This window comes from Musa acuminata, chromosome BXJ3-3 (assembly GCF_036884655.1).
Source record: "Musa acuminata AAA Group cultivar baxijiao chromosome BXJ3-3, Cavendish_Baxijiao_AAA, whole genome shotgun sequence".
Lineage (NCBI taxonomy): Eukaryota > Viridiplantae > Streptophyta > Magnoliopsida > Zingiberales > Musaceae > Musa > Musa acuminata.
In genome coordinates, this window is record NC_088351.1 from 9,864,761 (window position 1) to 9,890,000 (window position 25,240).

The 25,240-nt window shown below is 38.9% G+C and overlaps 1 protein-coding gene across 1 annotated transcript; it reads right to left on the minus strand.

Moving 5' to 3' along the window:
- Window positions 1–10,652: 10,652 nt before the first annotated feature.
- Window positions 10,653–15,284, minus strand: LOC103978168 (plasma membrane ATPase 4-like). Its single transcript, XM_009393874.3, has 14 exons — window positions 15,011–15,284; window positions 14,805–14,924; window positions 14,599–14,697; window positions 14,375–14,512; window positions 13,979–14,293; window positions 13,579–13,905; window positions 13,318–13,437; window positions 12,995–13,117; window positions 12,501–12,915; window positions 11,906–12,420; window positions 11,654–11,827; window positions 11,370–11,552; window positions 11,091–11,269; window positions 10,653–11,022 (listed from the first exon to the last, which is right to left on the minus strand). Exons 1-14 carry the CDS (start codon window positions 15,059–15,061, stop codon window positions 10,926–10,928), a joined length of 2,856 nt encoding a protein of 951 aa, XP_009392149.2. The 5' UTR covers window positions 15,062–15,284; the 3' UTR covers window positions 10,653–10,925.
- Window positions 15,285–25,240: the final 9,956 nt, after the last annotated feature.

The following is a 25,240-nucleotide window of genomic DNA, read 5'->3' on the forward strand; positions in this document are numbered from 1 at the left end:
TGAAACGATATGCCACCCCCTTGAGACACTCTCTTAATGACCACTTCTTAACCAATCTTAATTAATTCCTAATTCCCAACCGTCGGCACTGCACCCACCCTTAATCCGACGGTTTTAAATCGACCACGTTAATCCTTACCCATTCGCCAGCCCCGCATTTATTAAGTCGAGCCGTCACCAGCACCCGTGGATACGTGGCACAACGAGGAGGCGAGGACCACAAGAGTGGGGAGCACGCCCGTGGGAACCAGCCAATGGGAGGGCGGCACATGGGAGGGAATTTGACCTCGAGGGGGTTTCCGGTGTCTGGTGCGCCGCCGGCTCGGGACACGGCTTTTGGTGTCCTTTTGTTCTATTAGTATCATTATTATTATTTTCTTCTTTTGGGTTGGTTGGTCCCCCTTTAACTCCCACCCGTCTCGCGTTTGCCGGATACCGTTAGCTACTCTTTGGGTAACCTCAGCATCGCCACCCCGAACTTTCTAGACTCGATCCCCATTTACATACGTATATCATATATAATTAATTATAAACACAAGAAGCTTTATTGCAAACCAAGTGACTATTTACCGACGGAGCACTCCACCCACACTCGACTTATCGAAAAGGAATCGGTCCATGGGTTACATCGCAGCTGTTGGTACGATCACATACCAACCATTTGGTCGCGAAAGGCGCAGATTGGATACCATTATATATAAGTTTAGTTCGTCGTGGAAAATTAGTGTTGAAATTATGCCCCTGGATAAGATGCGTCGAATAATATATCCTCACGTGGTAGAAGAAATATTATTTATATATTAGGGATTATTTTTATAACTTAAATTAGACCGTGAAAGAATAATCTTATAATGAAGAAGCTGACGAGACCATGGTTAATATTTTAGACTAGTATTGTTTTGCAAAGTGGACGATGTGTTCGTTCGATTCGAGGCCTTGTATTGATTTAATATTTAGAACCTTCGGAAACTAATTTTATATTATCGACAATTTATTTGTAGTATCGGCTGATTGCATATATGCATAGTCAAATACCTGGCATGCGACATCCGCTGGTGTCGGTAGGCGCGGTACACCGCCTGTCGGGGTCCAAATCGTGAGCTAAGTGGGGACCCGTATCTAACTCACAAAGAAGCGTAGGATTAGCGCCCCGCGAGGCTAATAATTGAAGGTTCCACCGAAGCTCAAAGCCGCGGAGACCGTTAAGGTGACGGCGTTTCGTTCGTCCGGGACCACACTGGGGAGTGGGGCGAGGGGAGGGGAGCCATGTCCGTCACCGTCCCCGTCCCTGTCACCGTCACCGTGAAGACGGGAGGGCGGTCCCCGCTGTTGCTGCCACAACCGGTCGGGAGGCTCCGGTCCCGACGTGGTCCCCGCGCACGACGTGGTGCAGATGACGCCACGTGGATCGGCGCTCCGTCAGTGGTAAAGCGGTCCCCTCCCTCCCCTTGTGAGCTCGAGCCCATGAAGCAATTATTATTATTATTTGGGAGGGGTGCCCATTTCGACACCACCATGACAAGAGAAATGGCCATCATCATCATCATCAGATACTTAACATGATTGACTTTTATTTCTCCACACGAGTCGATAAATATCGTTCGTCGTAAATCATGTAGACAAACTGAGTCATCCTAGAAAATTGTCTGGGTGATGTCATTCCAAATCAACAGAGGCGAGGAAATGTCGTCCCAAACAAAGTTATCACGGGTCCGGGGGGGGGGTGAATGGATCAACTGTGACAGGGAGCGCAGGCGACTAAGGTGTGGGCTCGTGGGTCCCGAATCGGGTCCACAGAGAAATTGGCGTGGCTTGTCGATTGCGTTCTTCGTCGTCTGCGCGTGTCGGTGCAAGTCCGGCGGTCTTCGTCTTCCGACTTCCGCCTAGAACAAAGCCTCCACCCCACGCCACCCCCATCTCTCGAGTGGACCTCCTTTCGACACGCGTCGAGTTCGAGTGGCTCTGAACTCCTTTATTATTATTATTATTATTATTATTATTATTTGAGAAAAGTAAGGTTCGGATTCGATGGGTTTCCGTCTCGGATCCGCCAATCGCAGACGTGTCGGGGCCCCACCAAGCTGCCAATCGAGGCATGTCAACTCGGCTTACCAATCCGGTGGGCCCCGCGGTCCCATTTCCGCCCAAATCACGTGATACCGATGAGGCTCGATTTAGTACATGATTAAGGAAATGCTTGATGTATATGTATATGTATATATATATATATATATAACCTAATTAAATTAAATTAAATTATACTACTCCCTAACTGGATTTGGGTATCCATGTCGTCACTCAAATCTGTGACCAGATACTAAGAATACCCGTATCCAGTCGCATCCACATAGATTATGTCATGTAGTCGGTTCAGGGCGACAGCAAATGGCAACCATATACAATACAAGAGTACCAAATCATTGGAAAGGCACTGTTAACTTACATAGTAGGTCAAAAATATCATATCTGTTGATGACTTTTATCCTTTTGGACCCCAGAAATGATGCTGAATCAACCTGACAGTATCATATATGACAGGTTGAAGGGAATTGGATCAGCCACCCAAACCATTCCAGCATTTTGTTTCTTCTTCCTGCTCGAAGTGGGCTCCGACTACCTGATAGTGACCAGTGTCAAACTATTCACGTACAGAAGAAAGAAGGATAGGATACTGTTCCTCGACACACCTCAAAAGCTTGTACTTCAACTCAAAGGAAAAGGGACCATGAGAAGGCAAAGGAAGCCCAGGCATTGCTTTCTTACCATTTAGCAGGGCACCGGAGGCTGTTGTTGTCTGTGCCCTGCCGTGGCTTGCAATTAAAGCAGCTAGCTCTCATGTTAAAAGCCTCTGTCACTCCTATGGCATCAGCAGCTATGAGGAGGGAGGGGGTTGGGCTTGTCGGTAACATTTTTGTTGCAGGTTAGACACCCTTGTGAGTGTGGGATGAAAAGAGTTCTGACCTTCTGAAACCTGACCTCCTCTGCAAATCCCATAAATTGTCTCTAGTGATGAAGGCTCTGCTCTCTTCTCCAGGTAGTGTGTTATCTGTTAGGGTCTACCGGGGAGAGAAGGGGGGGGGGGGGGGGCAACACAGCTCTGAACAGGGAGGGGGTCCTCCAAGCACTTTTACTGGTGCTGCCTTTTCCAAATAATAATTGTCATCATGGTGCCTGAGCACAGGGACTCCATCCAATCCACAGCTTCGCTTGAAGAGGGTGGGGATGAAGAGCAACATACAGCCTTTGGTGTCCGATGCATGCAGAAACAGAGCTGGAAGAAGCCAACCGGTGACATCCTGTTGTCTCCTCGTGCATGTCATTGGCACACTGTTTGCAGGTTTTCACTACAGCATGACTTTGTCATTGCCGAAAGGGGACCCTCATCTACGGGATTCGATGCAAAGACTCATCACATGTGATTTGAATTGACAGAGATCTTTCACTGTATTCAGAGCCATCTACTCCCTGATAGCTAAAGCATCGACTTGTCTTGCAGTTCTGAAATGAGTAGTACTCGATGAAGTCAAACTCGCGTTTCCTCGTACTTAATTAGCTCTGCGCTTGGTGACGAATCTCAGATCTGAAGGGAAAAGGATGCAGTGACCCGTAATGTGATGTTTGAATTCCATCCGTCCTCATGTCTGTCTGTCCATCAATCTATCGAAGTATTGACTTCTCATCATCCTCGTTTGTCAAAGAAGAAGAACATTAAATGACAACCCGTAATGTGATGTTTGCATTCATTAATTTACAGGTGGAGTATGACCCACTGCCCAAAACCTCCACCTCAATGATGAGTAAAGTCTTTCTTTCATATCATCATTGTTTCAGTATGAAAAATGCTTCCTTTTAGATGTCAAAACAAAGAAACCAAAGGAAACGATGTGGTTGGGGAGAATTGCTTCTAAGGCTGGATATAGCAAAGATTGGTCCAGTGGCAAAACCTCTCTCCATCTTTACAGCCAACATTTCCTTTCTTTCCACCTTTATCTGCCACCCAAGCTTCGAACCAAATACCAATTGAGCCAAGTTGCTTGTCGTGCCAATTTTTTAGTGTATCTAAATAATTCGAGAAAATAATCACTTTGATTGCGAGAATAAAACCTTGGTGAGAGATTGAGTTTCTTGGACTCAAAACTCATCATCTATACTTAGCTACTAACTATCGGTATATCTCTTCATAAATTAGAAAATAATATATCATTACTAATTATCCATCGATACAATATATTTTTTATCCACTGGTGTGCGATGATAAATCTCCTCCTTAATTATATAAAGATGGGAAATATAATATCTCATCCAGTATCATGATCCATAATCAATAAAATTAACGAGTCAATTATCATAGGACAACTAGATCAGAGAAGGAGAAGTTTTAATACCTAATCAATAAAGTTTGAATGCTACTGATTATCCTGATGTCCATCGACAACACATTTTTTTGTCCACTCAAATGTAACTTAGTGTTTGACACGAGATCTGATGACAAATCTCAATCTCAAGTATATGAGGATATTAAGAAGAGAAATATGATATCTCGTCTAGTGCCATGATCCAGAATCATAATCAATAAAGTTAACGAGTCAAATATTAGACCGGAGAACTTGACTAAAGTTTTAGACCGCACCTCTTCGAGACTCGTGGTGGTGATTGTGAATCAAATGTGTTCTCCCTTGTGCTCGGGAACAGATGTAGGTTGTGGGAATTAGAAGTAGCAGCTAAAGGAGAGGGCTGCATCTTTTGACCTGTCCGTGCTGCTGCTTCCGAGGTCAGAAAGAGCAGCAGGAAGAAGGGTTTGCATAGAGAGTCTAACCGTTATTATTAAATATTTTATTTAATAATATTTTATTTAGTTTTTTATTTTAAATAAATTATTATTATTAAATATTTTATTTAATATCATTAAAAATTCTTCATTATGGTTCGAACGTTACAAATTTGAATTAATTCTTAAACGTTATGAGTTGGTGATAATAAATATTCTTGATGGGAGAACATCTATATAATCGAGAATTTTGGTCCTTGGGCTCAACATCTCTTGAAGTCTAATGAATTTTCTATACCATCTAAAGCGAGAGTTATGAGCAGAGATTTGTCAAAGTTCAAGAAGAAATTTTTTTGATAATACTGACGGGAGGTATACTATTTCGTTTTCGCATTAATTTTCTTGTGTTTCTATTATAATGATTTAGAAATATATCTTGATATAAAAATATCTAACATTTGGTATCAGAGCCCTCTGAAAGAGTTTTCATTTTTTATACCATGAATATGACTTTATTTTGGTTTTTTTTTAAACTTCTTGATATATTTGAAAATCATGAGAATATAACTTATAAATATTTGGAGTTAGTAAAATGCTCATATATGCATATTTGGTTATATTGATTTATGCTTATGAGTCCATTTTATATGTCCAAAAATGTGTAGTGATCCATATAATCTTAATTAATTAAGAATTACTCATAATATTTTTAATTAATTAAAATTATATATAAAGTTAAAATAAGGACCACATAAGTAATTAGACATCATATTGTGACTAATTATATTTAATATAATAATTATTATCCCACATGATCTTTTACTATATTCAATATAATTAATCAGGATAAAATATCAATTATTTTCATAATTTACCCACAGGGATTATGAATTAGAATATAATTTGATAGTTTTATTGTAAAGACCATTTGAATCTATTTGAATTAAAAATTTAGCTCGCAGGTAATTTTTATATCATGAGATTCATATTTTTCAACATGTTTCACATTAGTAAAACATACAATTTAAACTATTAAGCTTTTGATATAAATATATTTAATTTTATATAGTTTCTCAAACTATTAATTTCTTTGATATTCAATGTGACATTCTCGAACTTAGGGGTGATAACTATAAGATATGGAAGGAGAGGGTAGATGTTTATTGATTATGCTATTAGGAAAGATGAATCATCTATAATCACTAATACCAGCACTTCAATTGAGATCACATTATATGAGCGATGAGAGCGATCCAATCGGCTCAGTATGATGTTTATCAAAACTAAGATAATTGCTGATATACATGGTTCTGTTGACCAGCACGAAAAAGTCCGAGACTTGCTATAAGCTATCGATGAGCAATTCATCACTTCAGAAAAGATATTAGCAAGTACCATAATAATGAAATTTTCATCCCTTAGACTTACCAACATAAAGGGTGTGCGTGAGCATATAATGCAAATACGAGATATTGCGACTCAACTTAAGAAACTCGAGGTTAATTTGTCAGAATCTTTCCTGGTGCACTATATTCTGAACACCCTTTCACATCAATACAGGCCTTTTAAGATTTCATACAATACACATAATGACAAATGGTCAATAAATGAATTAATGACCATATGTGATCAAGAAGCGCTAGTGATGGAATTGGGTGAGAGTGCATTGGTGGTAACCACTTATGGGAAGAACAAAACTGATAAAAAATAAGCCAATCAGAATGCTCATCAGTAGAGAAAAGGTAAAATACCACCCTAAGCTGATATCAAGAAAGAAGCAAAGTGTTTCTTTTGTAAAAAGAAGGGACACATGAAAAAGGAATATACGGAATTTTAACAATGGCTTGAAAAGAAAGATAAACCAACCTCATTTATGTGTTGTGAATCTAATATTGTTAATGTTAATATTAACACATGGTAGATTAACTCTGGATCAATAATCTATATTGCAAACTATTTACAAGGTATGCAAAACCTAAGAAAGCTGGTGGGAAGTGAGCAAAGCATCTTATCAGAAAATAAGATGGGCTCACATGTGGAGGTAATTGGAACATGTATTTTAACTCTAAGAAGTGGTTTTGTTTTAAAATTGGAAATGACCTTTTATATACCAACTTTCTCACGAAACTTAATTTTTGTTTCTAGACTCGTATCAGTTGGATATTCCTTTAATTTTCAAGATACATCATTTCATTTATTATATAAATCTGATTGTGTTGGGAAATGTATTTTGTCTGATGGTTTTTATCATATTTTCTTACAAAATGATGATACTCAAAGTTCAATGCATGTTCACGTTGGCACTAAAAGGTGTAATATTAATGAGAACTCCTCTATGTTATGACATCGGAGATTAGGACATATCTCCATAGAGAGAATTAAGAGATTAGTTAATGATAAGGTACTTAGTATTCTTGATTTTACTAATTTTAAGACTTGTGTAGACTGTATTAAGGGAAAGCAATCAATAAGTCTAAAATGAGTGCTAATAGGAGTTCAAACATATTAGAAATCATTCATACTGATATATATTATCCAGACATGGACACACATAATCAGAAATATTTCATCTCCTTTATATATGATTACTTATGATATATATGTATCTATTTACTTCATAACAAAAATGAAGCATTGGATGCTTTAAGGCTGAAGTTGAGAACCAATGTGGTAAGTAAATCAAAATTGTGAGATCAGATAGAGGTGGAGAATATTATGGTAGATATGTTGAAAATGGATAAGCACCTGGTCCTTTTGCTAAGTTTCTTCAAGAACATAGGATTGTTGCCCAATACACTATGTCTGGTTCTCCAGACCAGAATGGTATTACAGAAAGAAGAAACTGAATATTATTAGACATGGTGCAGAGTATGCTTAGCAACTCCAATCTTTCTAAGTTCTTGTGGACTGAAACAATAAAGACGGTTGTGTATATATTAAACTGAGTTCTAACCAAGACTGTCCTAAAGATACTATTTGAATTATAGAAAGGTTGAAAATTGAGTTTGTGACATATGCGCATTTGAGAATGTCCATTTGAGGTCGGGATATATAATCCATAAGAGAAGAAACTGGACCCGAGGACTATTAGTGGGTATTTGATTGCATATGCCGAAAAGTCCAAAGGTTATAGGTTCTATTATCTATCTCACATAACTAAGATTGTAAAATCAAGAAATGCTAAATTTCTTGAGGATGATATGATTAGTGGGAGCGATTAGTTCAGGAACATAGTTTCTGCACATGATCATATAGAATCTTAACCTTCCACATCAAATGATAAATTGATTATAGTTCATAGTACTCCTTAAGTACAAACTAGTACTGAACAACTCATCATTGAAATTCCACAAGTTGCTGATAGTATTCTAATAGATCAAGTAGTTCAGGAATTGCAACAAGCTCTTGAACAACTAGTTGAACCATAAGTTCCTTAGGGAAATATTAGTACAACATTAAAAAGATCTACTAGAAATAAAAGATCAGCAATTCTTAGTGATTACGTTGTATATCTATAAGAATTTGACTATAATATTAAAGCAAAAAATGATCCTGAAACCTTTTCACAAGCTATGAGCTACAATGAATCAAATTTGTGGTATAATGCCATGAAAGAAGAGAAGAATTCCATGATGAGCAATGGAGTCTGGGATCTTGTAGAGTTGCCTAATGAAGCAAAGGCTATTGGTTGCAAATGGGTCTTTAAAACTAAGAAATATTCGTTAAGCAACATTGATAGATACAAGGCAACTTGTTGCAAAGGTATTTACTCAAAAAGAGAGAATCAATTATATGGAGACGTTTTCTCCTATATCTAAGAAAGATTCTCTTCATATCATTTTGGCATTGGTTGCTCATTTTGATCTTGAGTTGCAACAAATAGATGTGAAAATGACATTTCTTAATGGAGATCTAGAGAAAGAAGTTTATATGAAACAACATAAAGGTTTCTCCTCTAGTGTTAGTGAACACTTGGTTTATAAGCTTAAGAAGTCTATATACGATTTAAATCAAGCCTCCCGCCAATGGTATTTTAAATTCTGTGAACTGATTTCTTCATTCGGATTTGTTAAAAATCTAATGGATCAATGTGTATACTAGAAGGTCAATGGGAGTAAAATATATTTTCTTATTTTATATGTAGATGATATTTTGCTTGCAACTAATGATAAGGGTTTGCCGCATGAGGTGAAATAATTCCTTTCTAAAAATTTTGACACGAAGTATATGGGTGAAGCATCTTATGTCATTGACATTAAGACTCATATAGATATACCTCGAGGCATTTTAGGTCTATCACAAGAAATCTATATTGATAAACTTTTAGAAAGATTTCGAATGAAGGATTGTTTACCAAGTGTTGCTTCCATTGTGAAAGGTGATAGATTCAATTTGAACCAATGTCCAAACAACAACCTTGAAAGAGAATCAATGAAAAATATCTCATATACTTCTGCTATAGGAAGCCTTATGTATGCTTAGGTCTATACTCGACCTGATATTGCATTTGTTGTGGGGATAATAGGTCGATATCAAAGTAATCTAGGTATGGACCACTAGAGAGTTGCTAAGAAACTGATGAGGTCTCTATAAGGAATCAAAGATTATATACTTATGTATAGATATACAAATAATCTATATGTGATTAGTTACTTAGATTCAAACTTCGCCGGTTATGTTGATTCTCGTAAATCAACATCATGATATATTTTTATGATAGCTGGTGGAGCTATTTCTTGGAGAAGCTCTAAGCAAACCTTGATTGCTACTTCTACCATAGAAGTTGAGTTTGTCTCATGTTTTGATACTATTCACATTGTGTATAGTTTAAGAGTTTCATTTGTGGGCTTAGAATCACATATTCTATTTCTAAGTCATTAATAATTTTCTGTGATAATTCCGCTACTATCTTTATGGCTAAAAACAATAAAAGTGGAAGTCGAAATAAACACATCGACATTAAATATTTAGCTATAAGAGAACGTGTAAAATAAAAAAAAGTAGTCATTGAGCATATTAGCACTGAATTGATGATTGCTGATCCTTTGATTAAAGACATACAACCTCTGAAATTCAAGGATCATGTAGAGAAAATGAGACTTGGTTCTACTTTGTAATAATATTAAAACTCTTATATATTACAATATTTTCTCATGTATATTATTTTGAGAAAATATATTATTACTGGACCAAGAATAAATATAAGGTTTATTCATTGAGTAATATTACCACATTAAAATTAAAAAAATAAATTTATCGTGATACATAGATGATAATATTTGCTCTTAGAGGATTTATCGTTATGATTCATGTATTTATTTCTTAAGAAAGTTGGTTGTTCGATAAAGATTAATTTAAATTATTAAGTATGGACCAAGTGGGAGAATGTAATCATTATTATTAAATATTTTATTTAATAATAATATAACCATTCTCATTAAGTTCATCATTCTTTATAATTAATTTCATCATTCATTGTGATTTAAATATTTTGATTTTTTATTCTAAATAAATTATTATTATTAAATATTTTATTTAATATTATTAATTTCATCTCTCGAAGTCTAAAGGATTTCCTACACTATCTAAAATGAAAATTCTAAGTCGAGAAATATCAAAGTTGAATAAGAAACTGTTACTAAAATTTTTAGTAACAATGTTGAAGGTATGCTATTTTATTTTCGTATTAATTTTCTTATGTTTCTATTATAATAATTTAGAAACATATTTTGATATAAAAAATATGTAATATTAGCACAGGCGACATCTAAAAGATACTTCACGTTTGTGCGTCAACGCAGAGTTTGATGCTCTGCTCATCGGAGCTCACCTTGATATCCAGCGAGCTTATCATCATTATACAACCGCGTCAATGGTGCATAGAAATCTACTCTGGACAAAATAAATCCTCTCTACTTTAACTGCATAAAGATCAATGTAGAACACAAGAACGCGATTACTTGGCCAAGGAGATCCAAGCAAGAAGCACGTGAGAAGAATCTGAGATGCAAAAGACAGACAGGTCTTTGATTCCCCTGTGACTTATTTTTGGGTTCTACCTAAGAACAAAAGAATCTTAAACACAGAGAAGTTAGCAAAGAAACCGACATCTTTATTCTCGAGCCTCTCTCTTGGTCTGCCATCGTCCTCCCTCCTCTCAAAGCGTATAGTGATGCTGCATCGTCTCAATGTCCAGCCCTTTGAGCTTCACTACTGACTCAACGTGTCCTTTTAGCGTGTGAAGCTCCCTAAGCCTGCAGCAGTTTGAGGCCACCATCAGAAGAAGAAGAAGAGGGTATAATGCTTCCAAATACCTTGTTACCTGGCGACCTCGGCGCGTCTCTTAGCCTGCTCGGCGATCTCAGACAACTCCCTGTAGTTCTTCTCGTTGAAGAGACCTGAAGAGTCCGGTGGCTGGAGGCCGTGCAGGGTACGCTGCGCTAGCGCCCATTGCGCCTCCCTTTCCCCCTTCCCGTAATCCAACTTGGTCGTGAAAGCCGTCTGCTTTCGATCCGGTGCGGATGAGAAACGCAAGTTTGTTGGTTTTTCTTCCTCTTGACAGTAATCAATCCAAGAACGAGGAGAGCGAAGAAGACGATACCTTGCTCTCGTAGAGGTTGACCCAAGCCTTGCCACTCAGTGTGTACCGGATGATGAACTTGAGGAAGTCGAGCGGGAAGAAGGTGACGATGCTGAAGAGCCATATCACTCCAGCCCACCCCCACCCTATGCCATGGATTCTCGCGAATCCCCAGCTCGCGTACACAGAGATGAAAGTAGCCACCTGCACTTGCGACGATTGTCAGTGGCACTGCACACGCAAATCTATAAATGAGGAAGTTCTTGAGAGGATTCAGATGATTAAGAAGAGTAGGAAGCATTCACCAGCTGCGCAATAACGAAGGCAGCCACAAGAAACAGCCCAGGGCGCTCCACAAAGCACCAGCTTCTGGACCGCGTCACGAATATGAGCGCCTGGCTAACGACACTCACTTGGAGGTAGATCGCGGAGGTCAGTTCATCTTGATTGTCCCTGATCGGCCTTACTCCAAATGTTTTCTGCAACAAAAGGCCGGAGTTTACATGTACGAGGACCATATGATGATCATCTTCGTTTAGTTCAAGCAGAGTACTCACGGGGAAGAAGTCCGTTTGGTGAGCGATCCAGAAGAACAGCACAGTCATGAGCGCAAGGTAGGTGCCGAGGACGATCCCGGTGGCGAAGATCTCGCGGAGCTTCCACGAATCGGGCATCGGAGAGGGCTTGACTCGGTCCTTGGAGATGGTCATGATGGTCCCGTCATTGAGGATGGCGATTATGAGGACCATGAAAGGGGAAAAATTGAAACGCCAGATGAGCGCGAGGAGGAGGAAGCCTAACACGACTCGGATGGTGATGGAGACGGCGTAGATGGTGTAGTTCTTCATGCGCTGGAAGATTGCGCGGCTGGTGAGGACGGCGCTGACGATGACACTGAGTCCCGGCTCCGTCAGGACAATGTCCGAAGCGCCACGAGCAGCGTCGGTGGCGTCAGCGACGGCGATGCCGATGTCCGCCTTCTTCAGGGCCGGGGCGTCGTTCACGCCGTCGCCTGTCATGCCACAGATGTGGCTCCTCTCCTGCAGTCTCTTCACGATCTCGTACTTGTGCTCTGCATCGACAGCAGATGGTGAATCGAGTTCTCCTTGCATTCCATATCATGTTCTACTAAAAGACGAGGGATCATCCGACCTGGGAAGACACCAGCAAAACCATCGGCCTTCTCGATGAGCTCGTCGACAGGGATGCTACCGGTGAGATCATCGTTCTTGTTGCCGAGAAGAGTGGACGAGGGGTACATGTTGGTACCCATCCCGAGCCTCCGCCCGGTCTCCTTGGCTATAGCCAACTGATCACCGGTGATCATCTTCACGTTCACGCCTAGGTTGAGTGCTCGACGAATGGTCTCCGCACTGTCGTGTCTCGGTGGGTCGAACAGCGGTAGCAGCCCCATGAACTGCCATGGCCCTCCGGCGCTTTCCTTCCTCTTCTCAGGAATTTCCTGTCGGGCGACGGCCAGCGACCGCAGGCCACGGTCGGCGAACTTGTCGATGACGGCGTGAACCTTCTTCTTGGCATCCTCCCTCATGCTGCACAGCTCAACGATCTAAAGAAAAAGCGAATGAGGCAACGGGGGATGAACTCCGAAACCAGCAGAAGAGCGAGATCACGGAACAAATCTGTACCTGTTCCGGGGCTCCCTTGCTCGATCGATGCCAATTGCCAAAGGAGTCTACGTAGGTGATGGCCGTCCGCTTGTCGACAGGATTGAAGGGCAAGAAGTGCACCTCATCGATCCCTGCACGTGCCTGTTCCAGATAAAGTTCTAAGACGGCAAGAACAGAGCATCACCGCAAAGTAGGAATCTGAACCCAGTAATAATATTCATACTAGACGATCTGAGAATTTGAATCACGATTTGAGCGTGGAAATTGGTATCTTGTAATTGACTGTCAAATCATGTAAAACTTTTACAGGTTCAGCTATACGGCAACAATCATGAGATTACCTCCTTGGGATCAGCAAGCATTCCAACAATGGCGGCATCGATGGCGTCCTGGTTCTCGACCCTGGCGGCCCTTGCGGCATGGAGGATCACGGCTTCCCTATCCACATCTCTCTCGAATACCTGCACAAGTAGTAATTAGAACAACAAGATGCATTTTTTACGTGCTAGATTCGATATGCTCGAGGGTGAAAATTTTGCTTCAAAGAATTGACGGAGGAAATAGGTGTTCTTATCTTGAAGTATTTATCCTAGTCATCTTACCTCGATTAGAGTCCTGTCGACGGTAAGCTTGTTAAGGGTGAGGGTTCCGGTCTTGTCGCTGCAGAGCACGTCCATCCCTGCCATCTCCTCGATTGCAGTCATCCTCTTCGTGATGGCTCCCTGCTCTGACAGCCGATGCGATCCGATGGCCATGGTGACCGACAGCACGGTGGGCATCGCAATCGGTATCCCGCCGATGAGCAGCACCAGTAGGTTGTCGATCCCGTCCCTGTACTTCCGGCGCTGGATCGGGTACATCACCACGATCTCGATCGCCATGCCGACCGCGATCGAGCAGATGCAGAAGTTTCCGATCGCAGTTAGCACCTGGAACAGATCAGCGTCAACCGGAGCCGAGGATGTTGTGATGGTGAGTTGAAGAGGATGCGAGTCGTCGGACCTTTTGGAAGTGGCCGACGTTATTGGTGCTGTCGACGAGGTGCGCGGCCTTGCCGAAGAAGGTGTGCACGCCGGTGGCGATGACGACGGCCTCGATCTCGCCTTGCTTGCATGTGGAGCCCGAGAAGACCTCATCGCCAGGGTTTCTGGTCACCGGAAGCGACTCGCCGGTTAGGGCGGACTGGTCGATCTTGAGCGGGTCGCCGTCGAGTAGGCGTGCGTCCGCAGGGATGATGTCGCCGAGCTTAATGCTGATAATGTCTCCAGGGACGAGGATCGCCGCATCCTGCTCCGACCACCTCCCGTCTCTCAGCACCTTCAACCAGCAGCACCAGCAGCAATCATTAACGGAGAAAGAAGAAGGTTAACACAGGCGGGGAAAGATCGAGGAGCCGACCTTGGTCTTGGGTGCAAGGCCAGCCATGAGAGCGGCGGCGGCATTGCCGGCGTTGTTCTCCTCGATGAAGCTGATGGTCGAGTTGATGATGAGAAGGGAGATGATGCCGATGAAGTCTTGCCAATCCGGAGGCTTCCCCTGTTGCACTCACCAATTATCGTCCCCCACAGAGGTCTCCGACACAGAGAGAGAAGTAAAAGGAAGGGAAGTCGGGGTAAGCGTACCCCTCCATTAGCGAGGGCGATGGCCATGATGGCGGCGCTCTCCATGACCCACGAGAGCGGATTCCACATGAACCCCAAGAATTTGAGCACCTTGCTCTCCTATCATTCAAGCCAAGCGAACAAGAGGGAGAAGAAGGTGAAACCATTGATCTTTCCTGGCTTTCTCAAATAAGAGCACGAGGAAAGCGGAGGTGGTAGAAGCAGACCTTCTTCTCCTCGAGCTTGTTGAGCCCAAAGATCTTGATGCGGTTCTCCCCCTCGACGTTGGTGAGCCCATTCCTGTCGCATTTGAGCTGCTCAAAGACTTCCCCGACCGGAATGTGCTCCTAAACAACACGCACGTACATCACAAACAAGACCAGCGATCCAAAGAGAGAGAGGGAGAGAAAGAAAGGAAGGAGGCGACGCTCACAAGATCGACGGCGTCGTTCTTGATCTCCTCCAGTGAGATGGCGGACGACATTGTGGTGGTGGTGGAAGCGATGAAGTCTAAGCGCAAACAGATGCTGCTCTACTTCAGTGGGAGGTGGTGGGGAGTAGTACCACTCTACTTCAGTAGGAGAAACGGTGTGGAGTACTTGAACTGTGGGAGGGAGGAGCAGCCCGCATTTGTGTGGGAAGGAGGAGCCGATTCCAACGCGCGAGAAAGAGAAAAGCGTCGTGCTTTTTGGATCTCAAACAACGCGAGGGAAGACGAAGACGACGCACTGTGACTCGGTACCGGGCGGTTCCGAAGTAACAGCCGAGGTTGGAGATACATATCTATGAGATAAGAAGCTACTGGGTTTTATCTCAAACACCTCCCCCCATCATTTGGATTTGGGTTGGATTTCATCTCATCTTTTAAGATCATCGACTCTATAATATTCGTATCTAAGAAACCCACCAGCCGAGAATGGAATTAGATTCCAATCACTTAACTATATGGACTCTTTTAGAAAAATCAAGAAAAGAAGATGTCGTAAAATGTATATTTTATTCTACTTTGAATCGCTAGCATAATCCCTTGATCTAATCCATTTAAATCTATATATGTATATATACACACACGAGTCTCATATTTGTATCCCCTAAAAATCATAGATTTGAAACAATTTCGAAAACGAAAAAGAAATTAGGAATATTCTATCATATTCTATCCCTTTTTAACTTGATTTGATAATAAAAGAAGTTTGAAACCGAAATAAATAAGTTATGAATTAAATAATATTATATTAATTAAATATTGATCTCAAAAATATTTTATTAGAATCGTAATACAATAAAGACTCTCTACTCCTCTCCTCTATTTGGACAAGCAAAGCTCTCTCTCACGATGGTGAGTGGCTCGATCTTAACGAAAGGCACGTAGTCAATCCAGCAAGATGCATAAGAATTTTAGTGTTAAAGCTGAATCATTGTTGGAGAGTTAGAAAAATAGTTGCTCGCTCCGACTCTCCAAGCTTAATAATTTCATAAATTTTATTTTAGTATTAAAGATGAATAATCTATTTTAGATTAGTGTAAATTTTTTTATATTTTTTTTATTAATCATGCTAATTTTTAGAATGTAATACATGAAATTTAAGATTAGAAATTGTTCAAAAACCCAACTATAGATTATAGTTCGATCTTACTTATTGTTGTTAGGAGTGACACTAAGAGAGGAGGGTGAATTAGTGTAGCGGATTAAAACTCGTAAGTTTAAAAACAATTACGTAAATGCGTAGATATTTCGATTTGACAATGAATGACTTGGTGAAAGTAGCCCGAGTAAAATGAGAAGATAAAAACCGAAAGTTTGCTGCTATGTAAATAACAGTTTAAGAAAGTTAAACACTCACACATTTAAGTAACACACCAATTTAAAGTGGTTCGGTCAAAATGACCTACATCCACTTGCGAAGCCTTCTTCGATGAGGCTCCCAACTTCCACTAGCAAATCACTTTGAAGGGGAAAGACAAATACCCCTCTTACAATATTTTACAAGTGGTTCACACTTTCATAGATTTTCAAAGAGAAAGAGGGAGGTGAACACTTCGATTATTAAAAACAAGACTTGCTAAAAAATTTGCTAAGGCTTTATCTCAATCTTTATAGGCCCCAAGAGGATTCAAATTTGGGCTCCAAATTTAAATTACTTTTGGCTTTCCCGGTGCTAGCGGTGCCACTGCCTATCAATGGCGATGCCACTGCCTGTCAGTGTCTGACATTGACACTGTACTGGCGGTGCCATCGCCCAGTCCGACGGTGCCACCACCGGACCTCTTGGGTGCTGGGGGTGCCACCGCCCAATCCAGAAGTTTGCTGGCGGTGCCATCGCCTAGACTATTTCAGCTTACTGGTTGGGCTCCAAACTTGGCCCAAATCAGTCCGAACTTGGGCCCAATTGGCCCCTAACCAGGTTATAGGATTAACCCTTAATCTTAACCTTAATTACATGTAAACTATGAAATTAAGACATAGTCCTAAGCAAGTTTTTAACTGGCAACGTCGAGTTTCCTTCTAGCGAGCTTTTTGGTGAACTTCCGACGGACTTCCGATACACCCTCGGATTTCTTCTGGCGGACTCCCAACAGGCTCCCGATCTTATGGCGAGTTCAGCAAGTAGCCGAGCCTTCTCGGTGATCTCCGTGAACTTCCAACGATCTCTTCGGTAGACTCTCGAACATCCATCGAACTTGACTCTGGTAGACTTGCTTTATGTCTTCAAGCTATCGTAGTTAATCCTGCATACTTAAAACAAAACTTTGATTGAGACAATTAATCCTAAGCAATTAATCAAGTTGTCCGACATGTCATTGGTCCTTTGACGCTTCGTCCGATTCTTTGGCACATCGTCCTCTCTTACGACGTATTACTCAATCGACCAGTTGACTCCGCAACTTCGATATCCTTAGCACAATCTTCACTCTTCTTGGCCCGATGCCCGAATCCATGGCCCGAAGCTTTCTATCGATACGTCGACCGATCCACCGGCCCGACGTCCAATCTTCTGACATGTTCCTCCGCCCTAACATGATTTTCTTGCTTTAATTATCTCATCCTGATTGAAGCATCCCGCGTCACTCAAAATGCAGATTAAATCATAAACACATATCAAGTGGTTTCATCATCAAAATATGAGATTCAACAATCTTTCCCTTTTTGATGATGACGGAAGTAACCTTAACTCCCAAAGTTTAAACAAACTCCCCCTATCAATATGCTATATTGATAGAATCTTGAGTTCAAATTGAATTCAAGTCATTGCAATATTCACCATGAATAGTTGCAACACATCATCATGTATAACATGATCATACTTCTCCCCCTTTATCGTCAACAAAAAGGAGAAGTGTCACAATAAATATTTGTAATATAAGTTCTAACCATTTGCATGAAAAACATAATCTCCATTTTTATCATTATGCAATCTAGCAATTAAAGATGTGCAAGTTTAGTATGTTTGCTTTTCTTAATATAGCAAATGTTTTCTTCTTTTTAGACTGCAAGCTAACAATTTTTACGATATGCAAGTTTTACTTCATACAAGCTAGCAAAAATTTATAATATTTTAGAACATGCAAGCTAGTAGTTTTGAGATGTTCAAGAAAGCAACTATTTTGAGATAGCAATCTTAGTAAATTTTATGTCATGCAAGGTAGCAAATTTTTGTGATGTTCAAGATAGTAAGTTCTTTCTTCTCTTCTGAGAAGTGCTATTTTTGCTTCCTTTAAAAAGTGCAAGCTAGTAAAGTACAAGATAACAAGCTTGCATGAGATAATGTTTTACGTGAAGCAAACTACATGAAGTATGTTTGCATCTTCTCTTGACTTGTGCAAGCTAGCTAGCAATATTTCTCTTTAAGATGACCCTTAACATCAATTCAAGATAGCACATTAGTAACTCTTTCTCCCCTTTATCATTGGCAAAAAGAAGGGAAGACCCTTTACATTAATTTTAAAATTATGACAAAGGTAAATAACATAGATGAAAATTAAGTCATGAATATCAAAATAATTATTTTATCATGAATATTTCATCATTGCATACATCATTATCATAAGTTAAAGTATTGCATGCATAATTCCAAATCATCATGTATATAAAATGTAAAATCATCATTACATACATAATTTCAAATCATCATTTATTTCACATCATGATGGTACCAATTTTGCCAAATTACATCCTACCATGCATGATCGAAATTTCTTATTTATATACACCAAAATAAATTAATGAATATTTCATGTATTCATATCATCACATGAGGAATATTAAGAAGAGTTATGGGTGATAAGATAAATATTTCATAAATATAAGGAATTGTATAAAAATCATATCACGAAAAGACAATACCAAAAGATATGTTTTCTTTTGAAAAAATCTCCTCTTAAATAATCAAAGGAAAATCTTAGGAGATTATGATATAGATAAAATTCATTTAATTTTGTAAGAGAACAAGATATTAATTCAAGCATATTAAATATTCAATCATCAAAATCATGATTCATCTAGAAAATTCTCCTCTTTAAATATTCAAAGAGAGATCTTAGGAGATCAAATAATAAGAGATTTTCAAATAAAATTTTAAGTCAAGAATTAAAAAAAAGATATTCTTTTTAGTAAATCACAAAAGAAAATGTAGGAGAAAAAGATTTCAATTCATGTATAAGAACTCTTATGATTCATATTGAAAATTTTCTCAAAATGTAAGAGAGTAAAGAGTAAGAAATCTTGATTCATAAAGGATTTCATGTTATAAATTTCAAGAGATCAAGATCGTGATTTTGATAAAACTTATTAGATTCAAACCATCAAAATCAATTTCAAGGTTCACAAAATTCATTAATAGATTCATGATTTTAAACCCAATAATATATTTTCCTTTTTATGTGATACTTTTTAAGTGATTTATTTCGTATAAACATGTCTTTTTCATTTATGTCAAATAAAAACATGCATTAACGTTTAGGATCGAAAAATAAATTTCTTCATAAAAACCATCAAGATCAATAAACAATAAAGATCATCATGTATAAGTTTAAAATTGCATACATAAAATCATCAAATCATGGTATCAAAATTTTAATATTTTCATTATAATTTTATGCATCATTAAGTATACAATCGTAAAGCATGACACTATTTCATTTATGTGTAATAGCCACTCTTATTATCGTGAATCGTGAATCAATTGTCAATTGTCAATCGTCATTTTTAAAGTATACAATCATCAATCGTCAAGCATGCCTATTTCATTTATATCAAATCAAAACATGTATTATTTTTAAAACCACTTTTATTATTATGAAAATCAATAATCCATAAATTACAAGAATTATTATGCATCATTTCGAAAGAAAACTCATTAAGCATGATCATTATGCATTACTTCAAATCAAACATAATTTCATTTATTTTCAAAATATTCATCATGATAAGACATATGAGGCAAAGAAATCATTAAACATAAAGCATATTCATCAATCATGGATTTATTGAGTATAAGGTATTTTCAACTAAAATCATTTGTTATTTTTTATAATCATGCATTTTTCTTTTTAGGTGAATCTATCTTTTCATGCTTAGTTTTCCATACAAAAGCCATACATCATCATTAAGCATGATATTAAACTTCATAATATTTTCATTAAGACATCAAGCATGTTTTCAATCAAAATCGGAAATCATCAAGATACACATTTTTTCTTCTTAAGAAAAACATACATATGATCATTAAATTTAAATCTAACATTTTATTCCATTAACATAAAACATGCACTTTTCAAGAAAAATGATTATTTAAAAAAAAGAAAATATATCATGGAAAACATCAAGTAATTTCAAAATAAATTAAGGGGGTTTCGATTACCTCATCATTGAATACCGTTGAGGCGTAGTTTGCCACCTCGTCTTTCTTGATTTTCTCCTCGTCTTCGGAGGAGCTCAATTCATTCCAATTTTTGTTCTTCTTGCGTTCAAAGTAAGTAGTTCCGTTCTTTTTACTTTTAAAATTTTGTTTCATTTGTAGTTTAAATTCACCATCACTTGAGCTTATGCTCGAGTGGTCTTCATGTGTTCTATATCCCAAATCCTTCCTGTCCTTTGGAAAGTTATTCTCGAGTTCCCTTTTTGTCATATTGTTCATTTCGTAGGTCATTAGAGACCCAATTAGTTCTTCAAGTGGAAATGTTTTAAGATCCTTGGCCTCTCGAATGGACGTAACTTTTGGATCCCAACTCTTTGGAAAGGATCTTAGAATTTTAGTTACTAATTCAAAGTTAGAAAAATCTTTACCAAGAGCTTTGAGTCCATTGATGACATTCGTGAAATGGGTGTACATGTCTCCGATTGACTCACTTGGTTTCATTCAGAAAAGTTCGTAATAATATACAAAAATATTGATTTTGGACTCTTTCACTTGGCTAGTGCCTTAATGAGTGACCTCAAGAGTTCTCCAAATATCAAAAGTCGAATCACAATTCGAAACGCTATTAAATTCATTTTTATCAAGTGCACAATATAAGGCATTCGTAGCCTTTGCATTTAGAGAAAACATCTTCTTCTCCAAGTCATTCTAATGGTTCATTAGAAGAGAAGACATTTCAAATCCATTTTCGACTATGTACCATAAATTCAAATCCAAAGAAACTAAGAAAACTCTCATTCGAGTTTTCCAATAAGTGTAGTCCATCCCATTAAAATAGGGAGGACGAATGAGAGAGTAACCCTCTTGAAGGCTGAAAAGAGCTATTTCTATTTGGGTGTTAAACCAAAGTAGAAAATCGTGGCTCTAATACCAATTGTTAGGATCGAAAATACACTAAGAGGGGGGGGGGCGATGAATTAGTGCAGCGGATTAAAACACGTAAGTTTGAAAACGATTTCATAAATGCGTAGAGATTTTGATTTGACAATGAATGACTTAGTGAAAGTAGCTCGAGTAAAGTAAGAAGATAAAAATCGAAAGCTTGCTGCTATGTAAATAACGATTTAAGAAAGGTAAACACTCACACATTCAAGGAACACATCAATTTAAAGTGGTTCGGTCAAAATGACCTACATCCACTTGCGAAGCCTTCTTCAATAAGGCTCCCAACTTCCACTAGCAAATTATTTTGAAGGGGAAGGACAAATACCGCTCTTACAACCTTTTACAAGTGGTTTACACTCTTACATATTTTCAAAGAGAAAGAGGGAGGTGAACACTTAAGCTATTGAAAACAAGACTTGCTAAAGACTTTGCTAAGGCTTTATCTCAATCTCTAACTTCTCAAAGGTTGTGTTCTCTATTTAGAATTGAGGAGTATTTATAGGCCCCAAGAGGATTCAAATTTAGGCTCCAAATTTGAATTGCTTTTAGGTTTCCCGGTGCTAGCGGTGCCACCATCTATCAGTGTCTAACACTGATAGTGCACTGGCGATGCCACCATTGGACCTCTCGGGTGCTGGGCGGTGCCACCGCTCAATCCAGCAGTTTACTAGTAGTGCCACCATTGGAACTCTCGGGCTCTAGGCGGTGCCACCACCTAGTCTGGCGGTGCCATCGCCTAGACTATTTCAGCTCACTGGTTGGGCTCCAAACTTGGCCCAAACCAGTCTGAACTTAGGCCCAATTGGCTCATAACCAGGTTATAGGATTAACCCTTAATCCTAACCCTAATTACATACAAACTATGAAATTAAGACATAGTCCTAAGCAAGTTTTTAACCGGAAACTTCCAATTTCCTTCCGGTGAGCTTTTTGGCGAACTTCCGACGGACTTCCGATACACCCTCGGATTACTTCCGGCAAACTCCCAACAGGCTCCCGATCTTGTGGCGAGTTTAGCGAGTAGCCGAGCCTTCTCGGTGATCTCCGCGAACTTCCGACGATCTCTTCGGTGGACTTCCAAAAACTTCAACAAGTCCCCAATTTCTTCTCGGTTGGTTCCGGCAGCACTTCCGACGAATCTTCGGACTCTCGGTGGACTCTCGAACACCCATCGAACCTGACTCTAGTAGACTTGCTTTATGTCTTCAAGCTATCATAGTTAATCCTGCACACTTAAAACAAAACTTCGATCGAGACAATTAATCCTAAGCAATTATTCAAGTTGTCCGGCATGTCATTGGTCCCTCGATGCTTCGTCCGATTCTTCAGCACATTGTTCTCTCTTGCGGCCTATTGCCCAATCGGCCAATTAACTCCGCAACTCCGATATCCTTGGCACAATCTTTGCTCTTCTTGGCCCGATGCTCGAATCCACGGCCCGAAGCCTTCTATCTATACGTCGACCGATCCACCGGCCCGACGTCCAATCTTCTGACATGTTCCTCCGGCCCAACATGATTTTCCTGCTTTAATTGTCTCATCCTGATCAAAGCATCCTACGTCACTCAAAATGTAGATTAAATCATAAACACATATCAAGTGGTTTCATCATCAGTATTTTTCATGATTTATCGATTTTTAACTTAAATGTATTAATTCTTTATTATTTTAATTCATGAAAAATAGCTTTAGGATTTTATAAATCATGTTTATATTCTATCTAAATTATTGTGCACGTATGAGATTTTAGATCTATTACTAGATTTATTATAGAATTTTAGAACTATGTAAATATAGAAAAAGATAATAAAAAATCAAAATTAAAAATTGACCAAACTTTGGTCGGATCTTAAGCTTAGGTGTGGGTTCCACTCGAGTCCGATGACGATTAGACTAGGTTTACGGCTTAGCAGGCTCATCTCAGCCAAGTGACAATTAGAGTTATTTTCAACAACTCATACGTTATTTTTTGTCAATATTAGCTAACGAAGTTAGGACAAATGAAGTTATTTATTTCACTCTTAGAACTACAGGGATCCCGATATAAATTTTTTAAATATATAAATTGTAATACAAATATGATTCAAGTATAAGAGGTAATATATAATTAGCCCCTATTACACACCGGTTGAAGCCCATATAGTTTGGGCTGGTCTACGCTGACCGAACACTGTACTGAATCGCCCTGACCTAATTTTAGCTCTCTATTCGGTTGGATTCAGGCTCGGGTTGGCCAGTAAGCCCAATTGGCCTCTAGATTGAATCTGAACATTTGGTCGATTTCGATTGTGATAATTTGGAATCAATTTAGATCGATCTAAGCTTGTTGGATCCAAATTAGACTTAATCAAGTCCAAAGTAGATCAGCTTAATATGATTCTAGGCTAGTTTTATGAGGATTATGGGTTGATTCAGCTTTGTTCTAATTGAATTGAATTCGATATAAGTCAATTGAACTGATTCAATTAAGGTTTAGATTAATTGAGAGTTAATTAAGGTATAATTTATGATGTTTGATGACTTCTAGATGAATGGATATAGCGAAACCATCAATCTTGAAATTGACATGAGATATGTGATTGATATGGCAAAAGGATCTTTCAGCGAGTTAGGATAAAAAGATCCGTGTAATATTTGTTAATTACAGGAGGACTTGGAGAGCGATTCTCTTATGGATTCATTTCATCTTCTGTTACTATTAGGAGTATAACTCCCCAGGAATTTCAATTGTGCTTATATCCCTCACCGTAGGAATTGGATTCAAGCTTTCCCCATGGTTCGTTCGATATATTCCTACCTCTATATCTATCTCTGAAATGTTTGGATTTTTCAAAACTCCATAGACATGCAGAAGAGAAATGCTATCCCCACTCGGACCAAGACATAACTTTTACGAAAAGTTTATTGTGATCTTTTTGTTCAAATAACAATTAAAGTGAACCAGGGTCAGGAACAACGAATCTCTTTATGATAAACAGATCCATTTTGCAAGTTCGTTATTACGGGTAGTTCCCACAAAGGATCGGACTAATGACGTATACAATGCTTGAATTATCGATGTAGATGCTACATAGTTGGTTCTCCTCCTTCAGAGACTACGAGTGTAATAGGAGCATCCGTTGACAAAAGGATCACCCTAAGATGATCATCTCATGGCTATTGAGAATGAATCAAATCAGATGGTTCTATTTCTCAATCTTTCTGACTTGCTCCTATAGAACCAAGGTCGAAAGGATTGAAAAAGTCAGTCATTCACAACCACTGATGAAGGATTCCTCGAAAAGTTAAAGATTAGTAATCTTTTTTAAAAATAAAATGGATTCGATCTTATACATACACGAGGAAAGTAATAAAAAAGGAAAGAAGATGAGTTCTTCTTTCTTTTATCACTTAGGAGCCATGCTTGATGAAAGTCTCGTGCACGGTTTTGAATAAGAGAAAGAAGTGAGGAATACTCTTTTCGACTTTGACTCTCTCACTCGTTGCTTTTCTTTCTTTTACTTCAAAAGAAGCTGTTTCAGCTTCAGCCACACGAATTTTCGATATTCCTTTTTATTTCTCATCAAACGAATGACATCTTCTGGAAATCCTAGTTATTCTTAGCATGATATTGGGGAACCTTATTGCTATTACTCAAACAAGCATGAAACGTATGCTTGCATATTCGTCCATCGGTCAAATCGGATATGTAATTATTGGAATAATTAGGAACTTTTGCTTGCATTGTATTATTTGGTCTACTTACCGGAACTGATAACATTCGATATTATACATGAAAGATCCTTTCTTGGCTCTCTTCGGCCCTATGTCTCTTATCCCTAGGAGGTTTTCCTCCACGTTTTTTCGGAGAACTCTATCTA